General features: G+C 36.4%; 1 protein-coding gene across 5 annotated transcripts in view; it reads right to left on the bottom strand.

Moving 5' to 3' along the window:
- The window catches only part of atf2 (activating transcription factor 2), a 143,506-nt gene that overhangs the window by 17,664 nt on the left and 104,361 nt on the right, over window positions 1-21,481 (bottom strand). For all 5 annotated transcript variants that reach the window (XM_033023909.1, XM_033023908.1, XM_033023910.1 and 2 more), the window contains 3 exons: window positions 20,362-20,473; window positions 19,377-19,484; window positions 3,935-4,084 (listed from right to left, as the gene is read on the bottom strand). In XM_033023909.1, the coding sequence (XP_032879800.1) occupies window positions 3,935-4,084; window positions 19,377-19,484; window positions 20,362-20,473 (370 nt within the window). The remainder of the gene's footprint in view (window positions 1-3,934; window positions 4,085-19,376; window positions 19,485-20,361; window positions 20,474-21,481) is intronic.

Raw genomic sequence — 21,481 nt, 5'->3', positions numbered from 1 at the left:
ATTATCGATTTTCTCCATGGCGACCAATTTTTGGTCGCAGAAATGTTTTCAACATGTTGAAAAATTTGCGACGACCATACTGAGGCCACGACTAGTTCCCAGAATGCGGGAACCACTCGCGACCATGAAGGAGACTCACCAGAGACCATCAGCGAACATGTGTCGACCATGTGGCGAGCGCAGATCCCGCACTCGCCTAAAAAGTCGCCTAAGTGGGACAGGCCCTTAAAGATACCACTAAACCTGCAGAGGTTATTGATATAAAGTATTAAAAAGATTACTCTAAGAGTAGAAATATTAGGATCCAAAAGGGATCATCTTGTGGGTGATCAAAATGATCATCCACAAGATGATGGATGTGTGGATGTCCACAGTATAAAACAATTATGATTTGACTTCAATGAGAAAAAAAACAAGTGAACCCTCTTATCTAAGAGTCATTTATTTATTACAGAGTCGTAGAGCCATACAGCATGGAAACATGCCCTTTGGCCCAACCAGTCCATGCTGACCAAAATGCTCCAACTATGCTAGTCCCACTTTTGGCCCATATCCCGCTAAACCTTTCCAATCCTACACCAAGCCCAGTGTCTTTTAAATGTCATAGTACCAGCTCATTCTATATATCCACCATTCTATGTGTGCAAAAAATTGCCCCTCATGTTCCTATTAAATCTTTCCCCTCTATGTCCTCTTGTTCTTGATTTCCCTACGCTGGGTGAAAGACTGTGCATTCAAACAACTATACCCCTCATGATCTTATACAGTTATGTTTTACTTCCGATCACCACCACCAAAAATGCTATCCTTCTGATAAACCTTTGCAACTGGCCAATTTCATCAATTTTTTTCTCCATAAAACCAAAACCTGTCTTCATCAGTCACCAATTCCCTCATTGCTACGCACTCGGAAACCATAGGAGTAAGAAGCAATATTGTTCTCAGCCTCATGAGTGTGGTGAATTGACATGAGCAGGAGAACAAACTTCAAAACCTCAGGGACAAGCTCATTCAGTTGATGACACCATTCACACATGTTCTTGTCTTGGTGACACAGGATATGCAATTGACCGAGCATGTTCTGCCATGTGTCTTTATCAGACAACAAATAACAAGTAGCAGTGATCAATTTATCTCAATCAGTTCTTTCCTTCTGCTCACATCATATCTTAGCATAAGCACAATTGGTTGAATAGCCTCCTTGGGTGTTTTAACATATCCTAATTAAGCTGTTATAAAATATTATGCCTGTTGTACAAGGAAGGTTATAAAATTTAATATGATTCTAGGAATGTAAACTTAAGTTATGAGGAAAAGCAAGAGAAAATGTGATTCTTCTTACCCAAAGGTTAAGGGGAGACAAAGAAGGCATCCATTATAATGGCTTTGTAAGAGAATGGGGAAGTGAATCAGGGCTGATGTATATAAAAGCAAGTTGATTAATGGTACAGTAAACAGATGTCAAGATACTGTTGTTTTAAAAAAGAGATTTTCATAAAAATGGTTTTGAGCGATAGACCATCCCATCAGGTATTGTGCTGGAAGCAAAATCCAGAATAGCTTTTTAAAAGAATCGGAAAAAGAAAAAAATGAATGGAGAAAAGGCAATGATTTTAAATAGATTAAAGTGATTACACTCTCAGAAAATCGCAGGTAGATTGAGCAAATAACCACTTTTTCTGCCTCAAAATAACCTATTTCTTCGCACTCAATGCCTTTTATCTTGGTACATTTATTAATTTACCAGGTAAAAAGGATTTAATCTTTACTAGATATAGGCACATATTTTAATGTGGCATATATACCATAATAAAAACTCTAGGCACAACTCACTTCTCATGTACTCACTTCTCATCTTTCCATATCCACATTCTCCCACCCCACCCAAACCTATCATCCATGGAAAAAACACAGCTGCTTACGTCAATGCAAAATGGTGCCTAGAATGTTGAGAAGTGTCGGAGAGGGGGCACGGTGGCGCAGAGGTAGAGTTGGTGCCTAACAGCGCTAGACGTCCAGGTTCAATCCTGACTATGGGCACTTGTCTGTACGGAGTTTGTACGTTCTCCCTGTATATCTATACGTTCTCCCTGTGACCTGCTTGGGTATTTTTCGGGATCTCTGGTTTCCTCCCACACTCCTAAGACATACAGGTTTGTAGGTTAACTGGTTTGCTATAATTATAATTTGGATAGTGCCAGTGTGTGGGGGTGGCTGGTCGATGCGGACTTGGTGGGCCGGTGGGCCTGTTTCCGCGCTGTATCTCTAAAGTAAACTAAACTAAGAGGCACTAGCAGCTGCTTTGACCACAACCTTTCAAAATATCTTTGGATACTGATGTCAAGTGTCAAAGGAGTTGTGAGATTGGCCAATGTACCAAAAAATGGAACAATTAAATTCTTACCTGCAGTAGCTCAACAGGTCTGTTAATACAGTACTCATGGATAACATAATAAACAAAAATCAATAAATTAAAAACCTCAGTATTAGTGCAAATAAGCCTGAAGTCGTTAGTGCAAGCAAGGCAGTTCATAGTTCAAAGTTTAATTGGTGTTTGTAGTGCTCAAGAGTCAAATGGTTGCTGGGAAGTAGCTATTCATAAACCTGGAGGTCATAGTTTTCAAACTCCTATACCTTCCTCCCGATAGCAGGAGGGAAATAAAAGCATCGCCTCTGTGTTGTGGGTGCAGAAAGACAAGAAGGTTACAAATATATAATAGGGTTTTAAAGAATGAACATGGATAAATGAAGTAACTTTAATCAGGCGAATATTTGTATTGGCTGAACCTTCAGAGTCTATTGTATGGGTGAAACATATTCTCAAAATTATATGGGTCATTGAATTAGCATGCATTTGTAAAAGGCACACTTAATTTGACAAATATATTGAGAGATGTTTGAAAGAAGAATGTTATGGCTATGCATTCTTTCAAGTTTCTTTAAAAGGATACGAAAATGAAAATCCGTGCATGTATTGGAAGTTAGAAATCGAAATGACACTCAGTGCAGCAGTAAACCGATGTCCTTTGGAATGGACAGTAATGAACCTCCCATATAGTTAATCTCCTGTAGTGATGCACGTAGGGAGAGATGATGAAATGTAGTGTTCAGGTAAAGTGACATTAGAAGCCAAAGGATAAATGGAGTAGAACATCAGATGTAATTTAGATTCCAGTTGTAGTATTTCCATTATAAATGTGGACAACAGAACTTGCTGATGCACTAGAAATTCTCCTCAAACTTGACATGATGTTTTGGTTTGATTGGGTAGGTGGACTGCGGTGACAAGGGTTGGGGAAAGAGTTGATAGGGGGAAGTAATTATAGCGTGACAAATTGACATTGATCCACCTTTAACAGAAATTGCAGACGAAAAATACCATTTCCAGACTAGTACTGGGTATAATGACATTTGCAAATGCTACCACTGTTACAAGTGTGATTAACTGAAGACTTTAGTGAGTTCAAGAAAATGTAGACAATGGATTGGGAAGATTAATGCCAGATAAAATTTAGTTGCTGAGCATCTTTGCCTGCTGAGTAGCAAAACTGGCAGTAGTGAAATGACCACCAGTTATAGATGTGTCAGATTTTCTTTGCTAATTCTTTACTCTGTTTTTAATCTGAAATCTCTATTTAAAATGATCCTGGCAGAATTGAAAGTTATATCTGAAATTCAATGGGAAGAAATCGGGGATACTTTTCAGAGGAACTGTATAGACAGCACACACACACACACTCTCAACATTTTTGTTATCTATTATGGTGTTTATAGAGTGCTATGTTTGCATATCTGTTGTGCTGCTGCAAGTAATATGTAAAAAACTATCATGATAACCATATTCACATCAAATATGAAGACAGCATGTTTAGAGCAATATTTTTCGATTGACAAAAAATGCATCCAGTTGGTTCTTTCTCATAGTCCTACATACCACTGGTTGAGTAGTCGACGTTGCAGCCTGCTGAAGTGACTGTACATGACTTTCCTTTGTCTGGATCCTCACGGTTCCACTTGTTTGGCCCATGGCATTGTTACCATTAGTAACCTGAGGAAGCTGTTGTGTTAAAGCTGCCTTCAGTCGCTGCAAAAAAACAAACCAAACCAGCAGTTTCACTGGTATACCAAAATATATCAGTTAAGACTCGAGGATATCCAAATACAGAACTCTGTATCTGTAGATACACTGGGCAGACTCCTTAAATATAAACTGAAAGTACAAACTGTTTTAAGTTCCTCGTATAGCGTTACAATTTTTTTTGTAATAGTATGGAGTGTCTGCAAACTGAAACGTGCTGTTTTATGATTTACTTAAAACAGAAATTGAAAAATGTACATGCATTGGACAAAGTACCAAATCATCAGTCAAGCTGGTCAATTATTGGTGTTCTATTAAAATTAATTTAGGTACTGTGTAACTGGGTAGTGAGGGTTGGATTGCTCATCTCTTCTCTCTCATCCCAAACTAGCATTGACAGTAGTCATAAAGCAGATGCAGCCAGACACGCCTACTCCATTTGGATGAAGATGACTTCCATCGTGACAAATTTCATCAGAAATGGTTTGGGAAAAATGGGAACACGTAGTCAATTTGGCACCTTCAGTTTGTTCTATCATTCAATGAAATCATGGCTGATATATGACCTAATGTGATTTTATCTCCATATCTTAACAAACGTAGGTGATTAACGTTACCAAATTTGAAAATTAAAAATATGAAACAATTACATCATTAGCTGAAGAGTTTCATTCTTCTATCATGCATTGTACACGTTTCCAATTTCTCATCCTGAAAGGCCTCTATATTTTTAGACCACATACCCAGTCCTATGTTTCTCAATGTGGAAATAATCTCCCTCACCCCTCTTTATTCTCATTAAAAACATTAACACTTTGATCAATTATCCCATAGACTTTTAAACTACATGGCATACAGCCTAGTTTGTAAGTTAACTACTGATGTTACAATGACTTATGGACACATCTACATATAAACAAGCTTCCAGAATATTGAATTCTGACATACTGAATGTACAAATGCTAATTCCTAACATAACTGTTGGAGAGCATTAAGCAACTGGACAGGCTTGATGCAGCAAAAATGTTCCCGATGTTGGGGGAGTCCAGAACTAGGGGTCACAGTTTAAGAATAAGGGTTAGGCCATTTAGAACTGAGATGAGGAAAAGGTTTTTCACCCAGAGAGTTGTGAATCTGTCGAATTCTCTGCCATGGAAAGCAGTGGAGGCCAATTCACTGGATATTTTCAAGAGTTAGATTTAGCTCTTGGGGCTACTGGAATTGAGGGATATGGAGAAAAAGCAGTAACGAGATACTGATTTTGGATGGCGGTGCTGGCTCGAAGGGCCGAATGGCCTACTCCTGCACCTATTTTCTATGTTTCTATGTTAAATGTCAACTGAAGCACTTCAAAACCTGGTGCAGAAATGACCATCATGCAAGGACTCTGGTGTACCATAACTTTGAATTGTTTTATTCTTGTCCTCTAGACACAGCCTTCCTCCCTTGCAGCTACCATGAGATTTTACTGATCAGTGCATGTGCAACCTTAAATCTCTACATTTTCAAGATGTTGAAACTGCATGGTTCTATTTTAGTTTCAAATGTGGTGACTTAATTACTGAATGCAGTAACATTTGTTTGCCACATATTTGCCTGTTTACATAAACGATTAAAATATAATTGCAATTAAATGCCTTTTCTTGCAGTTGACAATATCGTTTTCCTGTATGTCATTTGCATATTTGGATACAAGACTGACATGTCATCATTTATATTACTTTCAAATACAACATATTGTTGAAGTTCCAACACAAACTTGAGAATTCAAAACTCAAACCCAGCCTACATTAGCATCTATTGAATATCCAAATTCCCGATCTCCCATTTTTTTGTCAAGCAGATTCGTATGAGTCTTAACCAAATGCATTCAGTAATCCACATATATAACTCAATCCACGACTTAGTCACCTCTTCAAAAGATTAAATCAAGTTTGTCAGGCACAAGTACTACTTAGAAATTCAGACGTTTTCAGAAGTTCAGTCAATCTATCGGCGGCATGGTGGTGCAGCGGTAGAGTTGCTGCCTTACAGTGCCAGAGACCCGGATTCGATCCTGAATACGGGTGCTTTTCTGTAAAGTTTGTACGTTCTTCCCGTGACCTGCGTGGGTTTTCTCCGGGATCTCCGGTTTCCTCCCACACTCCAAAGACGTACAGGTTTGTAGGTTAATTGGCTTTGATGCGTTTAGGATAGCGTTAGTGTGCGGGGATCACGGGACGGCGTGGACTCGGTGAGCCGAAGGGCTCGTTTCCGCACAGTATCTCTAAACTATCCATAATTATAGATAACAGTTGGTATTGGGCAATAGTCCAAGACATTGGTCTAGTTGGTCTGTAATCCCTGGTATCCCTTTTCATATTTATTAAATAGAAGTATGTTATGTACAACATCCAGTCTTAGGCAAATACTCCCGAATCAAGGAATCTTGTGTGGAAGATAAAGGTGTTAAATTAGCTATTTATAATAATAATAACTTTATTTATAGAGCACTTTAAAAACAACCACTGTTGCAACAAAGTGCTGTACATGACTAATCATGAACAAAAAATTATTACAAGACAATAAAAACATTAAAAAAGAGTAAAAACAATAAAAAACATTAAAAACACTAAAACAGGAGCAAGGTCTAATGCAGGGTCAAAAGCCAAGGAATAGAAAAGGGTTTTAAGACTGGTTTTGAAGATGGACAGTGAGGGGGCCTGTCTGATGTGCAACGGCAGAGTGTTCCATAATGTCGGAGCAGCAACAGAGAAGGCTCTATCCCCTCTGAGCTTCCGCTTAGACCTCGGTACCTCCAGGAGCAGCTGATCAGCTGACCTGAGGCACCGGGCAGGAGCGTAGGGATGAAGCAGCTCAGAGAGGTAAGGCGGGGCGAGACCATTTAAAGATTTAAAAACAAATAAAAGAATCTTAAAATGAATTTATGCTGCATCCTTTGATTTCCCTAACAGTATAAATCTCATAAAGGACCAAAGTGACTTTTTCAGAATAATTACAGCTTTTAAAAGTTAAGAAATAATTTTCTAAATGGTTTTGGCAATTTTATTTTACCCAAATCTTTAAAAAAAACAAGATGCTGACTCTATAAGCACCTGAACAAATTGACTCTTTCTCAAATTTGAAGTCCATAAGGCAGTAAATTGGATGTATAATGGGGTAGAAAATAGAATAAAATTACCCAACCGGATCAGGTTAGTTTCCATCATTATGCATATTTAAGTTTTCTTAAGAAAGTCAAACTGTTTCCAAAAGGTTTTTGAGAATATCCATAGAGCTAATGGATATCTTTGTCTGCTAACATCTTTATTGTGAAACTCATGTTTTAATTCAATGGTTCTTTCTTATCACGTGTACCGTGAAATTATTTTTTTTGCAAACAGGTCAGTAAGATTTTACATAAGTAACCTTTTGGATGTCAATAAGATTTTTGTTTTACAGTATTCGACAATTGAACACAAAGGAGATGTAGTTTATTTTTTAAACTTGCCATATTGACCATCTACTTCCCCAAATGGCTGCATATCATGCTGTATTCATCAGAAAGAAGAATTCTAAAAGATATATCTTCATCATTCAATGGGCGGCATGGTGGCGCAGCGGTAGAATTGCTGCCTTACAGCGAATGCAGCGCCAGAGACCCGGGTTCGATCCCGACTACGGGTGCTGTCTGTACGGAGTTTGTACGTTCTCCCTGTTACTTGCGTGGGTGTTCTTCGAGACCTTCGGTTTCCTTCCACACTTCAAAGACGTACAGGTATGTAGGTTAATTGGCTTGGCAAATGTAAAAATTGTGCCTAGTGGGTGTAGGATAATGTTAATATGCAGGGATCGCTGGTCGGCGCAGACCCAGTTCCGCGCTGTATCTCTAAACTAAACTAAACATCACTGACAATGTCACTGTCTGCTAGATTCACAAGAGGTACAATTTTAGCAGAGGAAAGTAGTTGTGTTATTTTTCCCTCCAAACCAGGAATACATTACTTCAATCTTTTTGGGAATTAACTCAACCTAACCAAGAGTGATTGGTGAACATGAATGACCAAATCTATCGTCTTCAAATACTTCCATTATTTAACAAAAACCCAGCATGTAATTAACTTTATGTTCATTGTAATGTACATAAAGCATTTGTCTGCCATTTTCCTGACTTTTAAAACAATATTTAATTAGCATTTTGGTAAAGTTCCACAACAATTAGTAATTGTCATGAATTGTCTAAATATCACAATTTGGATATTCACCTTTTACACGTAATCTTTTATAAAATAATACAATCTTGCTCAATGAGTAAATTATAATTTCAATGTGCGTGAGTTGAAACGATGAGCATACATTTTAAGTGGAATACAATTCTTTAACCTGAAAATTAATTTCCAGACTTTAAAATAGAAGAATAAATATATAAAATGAAAACTTTTGCAAAATTGCTTTCAATTTATAACATTGCAGTAAATTTGATTTAAAAATAGGTACAGTTGTTTATTGCTTGTTAATAGGATTATTGATGGAATGTTTTTAAAATTACAAATCCTGAAGGAGATTTTATGCTGAATAGTTAAATTTGCATGCAAGATATTTTTAAAAGACTCTCTTCTTAGATTAAAAACTATGCCATCAAAATAAATGTAAAATTATCTTGAAAATTTCTCTCAATATTTTTCTCCAATCAATTTCAAAGGATGTTTAAATTAGTCTACACAAACAAAGGCAGCAATTTACGGTTAAAATATTAAGTTGTGTTAAATAATTTAACTTCAAACATTTAAAATACATTGTTTGTGGAAGTTGAACATTTAAATTTGAATGCAAAATGTTCTTAAGGATTTAGTTCATACGTTGAAAATCACGCGCACCAAGTAAATAAAGAATTGTCATGAATTGTCTAAATATTTAATTTAACAGGATATTAGTAAATATAAAAAATTATATTCACAGATACAATTTTATTGTTAAGCATTAACTTAGTGTAAATGTTTAAGATAAACATTTCAACTTTTAAAATAAAATGCTCCCATCCCATTACAAATGGCTGTAAAATTTGTCAAAAAGAATGTTTGGTATTATATTGGAAGTGAAAGCTTTTCAGGCACAAACTGCATGTTTCCAGCAAGGGAGCAAAGATATTAGTAAATACTCTAAGCAAAAAATATATAAATTCTACTATCAGGATATCTAGTAGTCAAACAACTGAGTAAACATTAGCAACGCTTAGCAAAAAATTCTTTAAAACTTGCTATAGAAAATGTTCCAAGTGAATATCTCAAAATTAATTGATTTGGGGAATTATTAAGAAACTAGAATGGATGACACAATGTGGTATGAGTTGTAAATCAAGTATCAGGAATAAAGTCTGCTTTATCAACTGAATTGGATTTAAGAATATAGTTAACAGGAGCAGAAAATTAACAGTGCGAGTGGGAAGAAGGAATTGAGATTTAAATGGATTAGCAACAATCTACAGAAGAAGAGTGCATGTGGGCCTCTCAAGATGAGTGCACTATTCAATAAAATCATGGCTAATCCAATCTTGATTTAAATCCTTGTTTCACACTCTCTCCCCACACCCCTTGACTTCATGTGGCTTAAATATTAATCTCTGCCTTCAATATATCCTCCTAGTTTTAGATAGCACAACAAAAAATACTTTCTCTCAGTGTACATTCTTTCAATTTCCCTCAGAACATATTGTTTCAAATATGTCTTGTTCTTCTAGATTCCTAGGAGGTTGGGCCCAATTTTTCTACTTGTGTTAATCTTTTCATCACAGGAATCAACGTAGTGAACCTCTCTGCACTGCACATACATCCTTACTTAAATATGGAATCTAAAACTGTGCATTACTCCAAGTTTGATCTCACTAATGCCCTGTAAAGTTGCATCAGAATTTTCTGACTTTTACTGTATGTTCAGTAAACTCTTTGTATACTCCTTGGAATACTAATATACTGTATATACTGTATACTCCTTGGAATACTAATCCACATTTCAGTTACCTTCCTAATTGCTTAATGCACCTGAATGTTAATCTTGAGTGTTTTTTGCACAAACCCTCAGATCCCTTTGCATGGCAACACTTTGTAGTCTCACTGGAATTTGATCCTTCATTCTTCTTTCCAAAGCAAATAACCACACATTTTCCTACATTGTACTCTAATCAACCAACTTCCTGCAGCTCAGTTATGATTTTCCCCCCAATAAATTAAAAGGAATGAAAAATGATAAATTTAAATTATTTAATGGAATACTAAAAGCTGACTTCTTTTAATTCTAAAGACTAATTATTTATTATCTATTCATATTATTAGAAAAGAAGAAATCTATAATTGAAAAGTAAAAATCTCCAATTGCTGGAAATCTGAAATTAAAAACAACACTGGAAATATTGAGCAATTCAAGCTGCATCTATGGATAGAGAAAGAAAATTATTGTTTCAAGTGAAAGCATAAAATGGCCTCTTTGGTGTTATAAAGAAATGTGCATAATATTTTAATTGCCTGATAAAATTGAGAATTAAAACATTCACTGCTAACGCTACAATATGAGCAAAGACATCACCAACGACTTGGTCTTTCTATCAACAATCAAAACCGGCAGTCAAGAACAATCATAATCTGTAATATTATGTAATGTCCATCCACATAGCACCTCTTTTAGTTTCATGAATGAGGTCATGTACATGTTTGAATTTATTGGTAAAATTCTGCACAACACATAAAACTGATTTGAACAATGAAATTGGTAAAGATCTATTCAGATGAATTGTTGACAGGTAATACAGCTATCATGCAGATGAAAATGTTTTATCAGATTCCGAATGGAACTGTGCCAATTTAGATTGTTCTTTCTACCGCAACACATTAATTTGTAAAGTCTTTGACTTTACTGCAGAGAAAGCCACTAGTTAAATTTAAAAATATAAGTTTCATCAGCAAATTGTTGTGCAAAATTGTTAAGCAGCTTTCAAAGCAGTCACTTCATGCTTTAACCTGACTGAACAGTCAATTACTTATTTTCATATATACAATATGGTTTTGTTTCCCCCACACTGAAATCCAACATCCACTCCAGCTGAAGCAGCAATCATTACATCTGATGACAGTGTTCGGTAAGCTTCGCTGCACTATAGCTGTATTAGCTGTCAACTGTTCATGTGAATAGATTTTGCCAATTTCACAGTATTCTTTAATTTCATGGATCAAAACAGATTTATATGCAACACAGGATTTCTCCACTCTGATAATATGAACAGCTAATCAAGAATTTTTTCACTAGAATAAAAGGGAATCAAAACTGAATCAGCATATAGTTTTTCATTTAACATCGGGTATAATATATAATTGGAAAGAATTTCTCCTTATGTGAAATTTACCCTGACATGCATCACAAATTGAAATTAAAAATAAAAATGATTCTGGGTTGTTCATTTCATTAATCTATAATTCTAGCCAATTTATGAAAAAAAATCATTAAACAAGAATTATTTCTCTTCTTTATGTCACTACATATTTAGTCCCCATATTGTGCTATGTGTAGAATTTCAGTATAAGTAAGCTTAAGTAAAGCTGCAACAACTTTTCTTAGCAATGGAAGAGACAATGTGGCCAGAAAATAATATTGCTAATGAATTAATATTTCAATGCGTTCAGCAATTAATAATTTCTCTGCAGTAACAACATTGGCAAAAACTGATCAATAGCAATGGCGTAAAGAATGCCAACAGTGAATATAGTACACATTTGACACTGTCCGGATTTTCTTCTGTTGATTTCATAGAAAATAGCAGGAGCAGTATGCAACGAGCAGCTGATTCATGAAAGAGCCCGTTTTGCACTACTGGTGGTGAATCATTTTACAGTAGCTTTGTTATATTGCAGGGTAAATATAATTACTCAATTAACCTTCGATTTCTAAATGCAAAAATCTAAATAATTTTGTTTAAATTCTCATTCATGTAAACTGTCGTCGATACTGTTTGATGGTCAGATTTGTAATCTTCTTACCATCCTCTGCCACCCTCATTGGCTAACCTATTCATATTTGTTCATTTGTGAAGCACAATTCCTAGAGGAACTGAAAGCTGTAAAAGGAATGCACGGATATCTCTGTGAACACCTGCTAACACTCACTGATACATTCCTGTCATACCATTGTACATTTTTGACAGCAGCAATATCATGTGCCCTCTCCCTATGGTGTATAAAAAAATCATTCTACAATTACAGATTTGAATAATGGAAAACAAAATTTATAAAAATACCATGACTTGTTCAAATTTTTATTTCCCAGTCAAATTAATTATGCAATACAATTTCCATATATTGTACAGGTCAAATATTGGTTACTTTGATGTTAGTATTTTACTGGCTCAACCAAATAAAATGCTTAAAAAATAAAATTTCATACATTGCTAAAATATAAATAAGGAGCATATATGACTATAATACACCTATAAATATATGCATGGCTAAAAAAGGTTGATTTGTTGCCATTAGTATTTAATACTGAACTTGAAATATTCACCAAGGTAGATTAGAAAGCAAAACACGAATCCTTTGGGGGACAAAATTGTTCACCTGCAATATTTTGTAAAAATTAATCCAAGACAAGTAGAAGTCAGCGTGGAAACAGCTTTAAATTTGTTATTAATTAATAATTTAAATAATTAAAATTAAACTCCATTAATGTTTGGCATGGTTATTAATAATCATTGACAAACCAAAATGTAAAATTGCAGTAATGCTTTGTTAATACTATTTAAACACAAAAATGGACTACAGAATATTTAAATTATTTTGCAATTGTATAAATATTCTTATTTCAAATTATATTTGGCTCAAGTCTAGAAAATGTACGGGAAAAATAATTTAATCACTGTTGTGCAGTCACTGATGTTATGCATTTTGTAGCCAAAAAATAATGTAAGAAAATATAATTTTTTGATGAACATAATCACACTATCCTGCTTTATTTATATCTATCTTTCATTAATAATCTACTAATTAAAAGGAATAGTAGTCACTAAATTACTAGGAAGTGAAACACATTGCATATATCTGTTTGTTAAAACATATAACTAATGATAAAGCAGGGCAAGAAAATAGTTCTTGCTTTAATTTACCTTAAAAAGCTTTGCAAATGAATATGCCACAATTTCTTGTGAAAAATAGCCTTTCTGATGATACAAACCTATGTCAATAGTATTTGCTCAGTATATAGTTCTTCTCTAAGCAGACAGCTTACAGAAAAAGATATTAAGCTTCAGAAACAATTCATGAAAAGTCAAATTCATATTTCATATCTGCCATAAAAACTCATCAGTGTAATAAACCCCCCTTCTCTTGGGTTTTATCCTACCATCTGCTGCTATATTACTTATCTTTATTTTGCAACTAATTAACAGCATAATCTTCTAAATTCAGCAAGTTAATTATCATTATTGTGGTCTTTGCAGCATCATCAGTCCTTCTGAAGCAGTCTCTCTCCACCCCCAGAGAATGTGTGTAAATGAAGCAGGTTGGGAGAGGGTCTGTTTCCTTTGAGCAGGCTCATTAGGTGTTTGCTGATGAGCTCGGCATGCAGGGAAGCAGGTCACAAGAATTCTGCTGAACATGAGGTTCCATACTGGGCTCAGTCTGCTTAATGTATGTTTTTGAACCTTTGCCAAGCTGCCCTCCGTCAGCTCTCACTAGAATGTACCCTACAGCAAACACTGTTGGCTGCCCACTGTGTGCAAAACAGAGCCTTCTAGGGAAGCAATAGCTGGTTGTAGCTGAGACAATAACAAAACTTTTCCCTTAAGGCAGCTTAACAGTCACATCTGCTAATGCTAAGTTGTCCAATAAGGAGAATCAAAAATCTACAGTTGTTATTATGTATTTACGCAATGTTAAATGTATGTACCTTAAGACACATTGTATAATTTAATAAAACAAGATTATTCCCTGTAAAGGAATCTTAGACATTAATACTATCTTGTTTGCTTTCAAAGTAAAACAGTATTTAATCCAATACTGTGATCGACAGTCACAAAGCCAGCTCTACATTGAGATTTTGACATTTGGAAAATTGCCTCAGATGAATCTTCTCTCCAGACAATCTCAACTCTGTTGAACTGCACCCTCAGTTAAACCTCTTATCAGGTTTTTGTTCTGTTTGGCAAACAGATAGATTTCAAATGTGATTATCAATATAATATTGGGTTCTACATCTAAGAAAATGAGTAATTCTTCCTTAGAATGGTCCACCCAAACTCAAGTCAAAATGGATGTATACATTTCTTTATTCCCGAGCTGGTGAACAAGCAACAGCTGCTTGTTTACTCAAAGGACTGTTGCCAGATAATCACTGCCACTTAGTTTCTTCATAACTGCTCAAAATTTACCTTGACTTTTCCCATCAGCTCTATCACATTGGTTGTTCTATTGCGAACTTAGGATGAATCATCATTTTAGGCCACACAAAAATCCCATTCCTTTGCCGGCAGTTCAATTACTTTCTATGGTTACTGTGATTAAATGGGCCATAGTATTTGCATACCCATTCAATCCTGTACTTTGATGCCAGTCTCATTCATGCCCCTGCCTCACAACTAATTACATTTCTGGGGCAACAAAGTGCATTTTCAACCCGAGTTCAGACCTTCTTTACTGGGATGATCATTCATGCCTTTACTATCTCTGGACTATTTTCCTGCCCATTCACTGATTTTCCTTGTGCAAAATCACCCTGAGATTCCTGCAACCTATGGTGTAGGATTCCTACATCCTATGTTCTCTCAGCCTTGCTACCTAACTTATATTATCTCCTAAAAATATATATATTTCTCCGTGGTGGTGGTTCTCTTGGTTGAAATGTGGGGAAGGAAGAACCAGTTCCTTTCATGGAAGTTAAAAAAAGGATTTACGGGTATTTTCAAAGTATGATGAGTCTGGGGACTTAGGTCACACATTTGATATATTTTAAAGACAAACATTGTATCCACGCGCATCATATCATCAGCGAAATCTCAAGAAACCAGTCCCATTGAGTAACCCCATAAGATACTAAATGACCCACAAATTTCCTTTACTATCGCATCAGTTTGCCTTCTCCCAGTGGTTGACATGCCAAGTAACAAGGTGCTCACAATAGGTGAATACTACTTGTTGAAGCTGAAAAAAACTTTAGCAGTGGATACCTGTGACACCTGGGTGAATGTTTGTGAGTGGAGAAATACCTGTCGTCATTGTGTTAAATTTTTTTTTCTAATGATAAACTAATCAGCAGTCATCACTGGAGAATAACCAGGGGAAGAGTAATCCCCAAACCTTTAAATCACCATATAGAGAAGGGCCAATAACTTCTGTGCACTCACAAGCAACAGCAGTATGAGGCAGTGAGGTGGAGGTGAGCTGCGAAGCACAAGCTAAGAATGGGAATACTTCACAATCAACTACATCTCTGAGGTGCAGTTATCACCAAAGAACAGTTTCATCATCTTGCTTGACTGCGGCATAAAATTCAAAATGTTCGAAAAATTCAAATTTCTATAAGCAGCTTGTTCAACGTGGGAATTAGTCACTGTGTAAAACCAATGTAAATAGTTTAGAGATGCCAGAAAAATTGTAATACAATGGTCAGAGAGAAAAATGGAAATGTAGAAAACAACAAGGTAAGACAGAAAAGAAACAATTTCAAAAAGGAAAAGAAAAATCGAGTAGCATCAAGGCTAATAAAACAGATTTGTTAACATATTGTGAGAGGAATAGAGTGGTTAAAGGCAGACAGGTGACATTCTAATAGATAACAAGATGATGGCAGAATTTTAAATGAATATTTTGTATCCATTTTCACAGTACACAAAAGGAAATAATAGTAGACTTAGAAAGAAAATTAAAAATAAATCAAGTGAGGGAACTTACCGGATTCAATATAAGTAATAAAAGGATAATGGAGAAACTAATGGAATTCAAAATAGATAAATCTCAGAGTATCAAAAGTAGATGAAGGAACTGCAGATGAATTAGTCATAATCTTTCAAAGCTCTTGATTCAGGAATTGTGCAGAAATTCCATTAGCGTTTTATTTTTAAGTAGGGTGGAATAGAAAAAAAGTAGCTTTACTCATGGCTGATGTGTTTTGTACGAATTTGGGGAAAAAGACTAGAACAGGAATTTACTGAACAAGGAGAAGCAATTTGGCTTTAAAGTACAACTCGTAGAACACAATGATGTACAGGACAAAACAAGGCCATTTACCCCATTGAGGTCAGGTCTTCGATAAAACTAAAAAATGTTTTTATCCTAATGGCCCTTTATTATTTTCTATTAAGTATTCATCCACTTACTGATGACTTTATTTCTGTTGTATGCCGTGCATTCTAGATCACAACAGATAACTACGAGAAAAATATGTTTCCTTAAGTCACTTTGTCAATCACCGTAGCTCCGTGTGTACTGATCTTTCTGTCACTAAAAAAGTATCTTATTATTTATTGTATCCAAACCATTCCTGATGCTGAACCTATTTTTAAAAATCTTACCCTTTTCATTTGTACAAAGGGTAATCCAGTTACTTTAGTCTCTCGATGAAAGTTAAGTCCTTCATCTTCGATAGTATTTTAACAATTATTTTTACATCTTCCAGTCCTTAACATTCTATTTAAAGTTTGCTTGGTATCCAGAATTTAAATTCATTCTCAAAACTTTCAAATGATGATGTGCATACCCAAGACTGGAGCAGTAATATAAACCAAAAGGAAAAGTGGGTCTAATAAAGATCCCTGCAGAGAATAACAACATAATCTTATAATCTATAAGAAACAACTGCTTCCACATGTCTTGCTTTCTCTTCCTTGGCCAATTTTTCTTTCCTTGCTGCCAAAGTCCCTTCAATCACATTAAATCCATTTTATGGTTATAAATTGATGAGAAGGGAGAGGCTGGAGAGAAAAGAAATATACTCAGAAGAAGGGTTTTGGCCGGAAACGTTGCCTATTTCCTTCGCTCCATAGATGCTGCCGCACCCGCTGAGTTTCTCCAGCACTTTTGTCTACCATGGGATATGATATGTGGGGTTCCTGAGTGATTTGTTTTAGGCCTTCTAGAATTTACAAATGTATTAATGATTTAGAAAGGGAAGACTGTCACCAGGTTAGGAGGGATGGTAACTTGTTCAAGTGGAAGCATTAAGTTACAAAAAGGACACAGAGAAACAAAATCAGTAAGTAGAGTTCAATGTGGACAAGTGCTAGGTTATCTACTTTACTACCTCAGGCAATTGAGGAAATTCAGAGTGTCTCCGAGGATCCTCCAGTGCTTCTACGCAGCGGCGGTGGAAAGCATCTTGTCCGGGAACATTACCATCTGGTTTGGGAATTGCTCTGCCAAGGACAAGAAGGCTCTGCAGAGAGTAGTGCGTTCGGCCGAAAGCACTATGGGAACTTCACTTGCCCCCCTGCAGGAACTATACATCAGGAGGTGCAACTCCAGAGCCAACAATATCATGAGAGACCCCTTCCACCCCTGCAACGGACTGTTCCAGCTGCTACGGTCAGGCAAACGCCTCCGTTGCCATGCGGTGAGAACGGAGAGGTTGAGAAGGAGTTTCTTCCCAGAGGCCATTCGGACTGTAAACGCCTATCTCACCAGGGACTAACTCTACTGAACGTTTTTCCTTCCATTATTTATTATGTAAAGGTATATGTGTGTTATGATTGTGTTTATAGTTTGTTTGGTTGTTTGTCTTTTGCACAAAAGTCCGCGAGCATTCCCACTTTCATTTCACTGCACATCTCGTATGTGTATGTGACAAATAAACTTGACTTGACTTGACTTAACTGAGAAATTTGACAGAGTTGTTCCTGCATGAGTCACCCCTGGAACTCCCACTTTATTTCTGTGTCAGGGCTGATATAATTCCTCTTTAGGAGCTGTGCAAGGAAATTGGTACTACCTTGCATCTGTGGGCACCTGCCATACATAGGCCATTCCCTGGGAAAAAAAAAATATTGGCAATTCTACAGCATTTATTTGGGAGATCAGAGGTTAGATGAGAAATGTGCCAAAAACACCTCCACCTGCACCTTAGCAACACCTCTGATCTTTCACCCCCTCCCTGAATCTCCCCCCTTTGTGCTTTGGTGCTACTTCCTGATGCTGATGTTCCCATTTAACATCTCCCCCACTTTACTTGGAATGATCACCTCCCTGCCTGATGTCTCAGGCCTCCCTCACAATCCTGCTGCATCCAGGTTTTCTTCTCTTAACGTATCGAGACTCTTTCCCCTGGTGTCTCTAGTCAGTCAAATCCCAACTAACCTATCCAGTCATTGGCGGCAAATGGAATTCTATGCACTGGAGTTGGAGTAGGAATAAAGATGGGAACTTATAATTAAAACACAAGCCAGTATCGGTCAGCGAGCAATAAAGGTGAGTGAGGCTCAGTGAAAGTTAAGAGATTCACTACTGCACCCTCAACCCAATTCGAATTAAAATGCTGATCCTACAACTTCTTGTCCCAAGCTCAAATTATCTCATATTGTCAATGTTTGGTTCTGCTCAGATAGTCTCTATCCCCTTCAATCGTCAATATCTCCCTCAAAAACCCAGACAGGATCCCTCAATTTAGGTCCAACATCCCCATACTCAGTTTGTATCACATTATTGGTTCAACCTGTAAATCCATTGCAAGTATCCAACCAATCCGACATTAAATGCACCATGTCAGGTTCTGCATTCCCATGACAGTGAAGCAACCCTTATCAAAGTCTCAAATTATATTCCATAAGGGTGTAATTCTGATTAGCAATCCTTTCTCAGCCCTTTTGGCTTATCTGTAGTTTTTGGATGTTGGTAGTTTGGTAGTTGATCACAGAACCTTCTTTAGTCTAGATCTAAAAAAAGTAATTTATTATAATACAATATTAACTGAGACGCTTTTGGTAACTGGAATTCTAGCATACAATAAGTAGAACACTTTACAAGTTTAGGACCAATTTCCCACCAGATCCTTACACTAGCAACCTGAAAATTAATGGGGAGAAAATATGGTAAAATAAAGAATATGGACTAGCAAATAATTAAAAGTGAACAATAGAAATTTCACAAACAAGAAGTTTGTGTCAATTCGTGCTGAGATTTGATCACACAGAGGACTGAGAAAAGTTGCTGATTAATAATCACACTCTTTCTGGATTTCGATCTTTTTTAATGCACTATTGATTTTATACTCAAAATATAGAGAAAAAATATTTTACACTAATACAGATAGTATACAGATCTACAGAATCAATAGTAGATTTTTGTTTTATTTTTACCAGTTTGGCTTCTGACTGTAGAGGTTGTGGTGAAGGAGGTTCAAAGTTGTTGATGGGAGGACCTGGAATTCCAGGAATATTAGGCACCATGGTGACAGGCCTGATAATCTAATAAAAATTAGATGAAGCATTAAGCATACAAGATTCAAAAAAGCTTTAACAAACACTTGCATTTATATATTGCTTTATTGTATCAAAACATTCCAAGATACTTTGCCTTCAGAAAATATATGCCATCATATCAAAAGGACAGATTTCAGTTGCAAGTACAGTGATGGGGTGATTGAGAAGGGTTTTTTGGTGATCCATGTTGAGGAGAGGGAAATGGAGAGGCATAGAAATTTGGGGAAAACCTTAAAAAGATCTTGACCAGAATAGAGACCAATGGTTATTGGTAGTGGAATAAAAGAGTGGGATAGGATAGACGGGAAGCCACAATCACCGGAAGGAAGCCGTGTAAAAGTTATATTTGCTTACGTAGTGAGGCCATGTGGGGATCAAATACAAAATGTGAATTTTAAATGTGATGTAAATGTGCACAGGAAACCTGAAAATAACAATTGCACTGTTTAGCCAGAATCCCAATACTGATCCTAAATCTTTCCTCTTGCCTTTACATTACCATCAATGGGCAGTTAATCTAATCGTGTAATATTCTCAAACTTTCCTTGGATTTCTCTCCCCCCTCCAACTGATATCCACACAAATCTTATGAGGTTTATTCTAACTTCTCCCTTCCCCGCATTATTTCCACTTCAAATGTTTTTCAATACCGTGAGTCACTTTGTATGTGAAAGTTGTTGCTAATCTATGTCTAAAGACAATATACACATACATGGAATAGCTTTTGCTGACATACTACTAAAGTGAATTTCTGATCATGCAGGAAAACATCTCTTGGTTGCCACAACGAGGTTAACAAATGTGATAAAATAGCAGAGATTTAGATTAAAACAAGGCTTCTAATAGATTATTGTCCACTTACGGGAACAGTTGTATGAATGCGGACAGGATTTGTGATTGATGCAGGAATGGTGACGGGCATCGTCTGTCCATTAGGCAGCTGTAATAAGAGAGGAACTGAACCAGATACTGGTCTAAAAATAAAAAAAATAGAATTACTGTAACTACAGTTCTGATAAACAATGCAACAAATGTTAAAAGCATGCATTTAAATAAATAAAACTCTGCAGATAAAGCATTTCAATACTGACTGCATTTGAAAGTGGAAGCACATGTTCAATGGACTTACTCACATATTCCAGAATTAGTATCTGAATAAATAGATATTTAGAACCATCCTTTTTCTTTTCATCTTTAGCTTGTATTATAACCAAAAACTAATTAAAAACTTACTAAAAGAACTACCATATGTATTATTATTTTGTTTCTTGTTTTGTATATCCTTAATTCCACTCAAGTATGTGGTGATAACCATGTTATTAAACCACAGCATTGTGCCCGTTGAAGGTAATGCTGGGGTGAGTTTAGTTTAGTTTAGAGATACAGCATGGAAACAGGCCCTTCGGCCCACTGAGTCCGCGCCGACCAACAAACACCCGTACACTAGTTCTATCCTACACACTAGGGACAATTTAGAGAAGCCAACTAATCTACAAACATAGACGTCTTTGGAATGTGGGAGGAAACCGGAGCCATCGGAGAAAACCCACGCAGTCACAGGGAGAATGTACAAGAATAGACAGCATCCATAGTCAGGATCGAACCCGGGTCTTTGGTGGTGGAGTTTTCTTGCTTCAGTAGATTGCACTCCTGGGGGAATTGTAAACGTTGGCATATTTTGGCGGTGTTCTTGAAGTATGCTGCAACACCCAGTGTGATCGCTCTGTATTATTGGAATGGACTAAATGTTTACGTTGATCGGTTGGTATACAGGCTGTCAATAAAGCAAATTGCTTTTCCTGGATAACACTAAGCTTCTTGAACATTGTCGCAGTTGCATTAATTCACACGACGAACAGGATTCCATCGTGCTACCCTTGAGAACGATGGAAAGGTTTAGGATATTAGGAAGTGATTTAGTCACTACGGAGGATCCAGTCTCCTGTTCTTGTTTTCACAGCATTACGCAGCTAGTCCAGTTT

Source organism: Amblyraja radiata, chromosome 7 (genome assembly GCF_010909765.2).
Source record: "Amblyraja radiata isolate CabotCenter1 chromosome 7, sAmbRad1.1.pri, whole genome shotgun sequence".
NCBI lineage: Eukaryota > Metazoa > Chordata > Chondrichthyes > Rajiformes > Rajidae > Amblyraja > Amblyraja radiata.
Note: the sequence above shows the minus strand (reverse complement) of the source record. Positions and strands in the feature narration are given on the sequence as shown.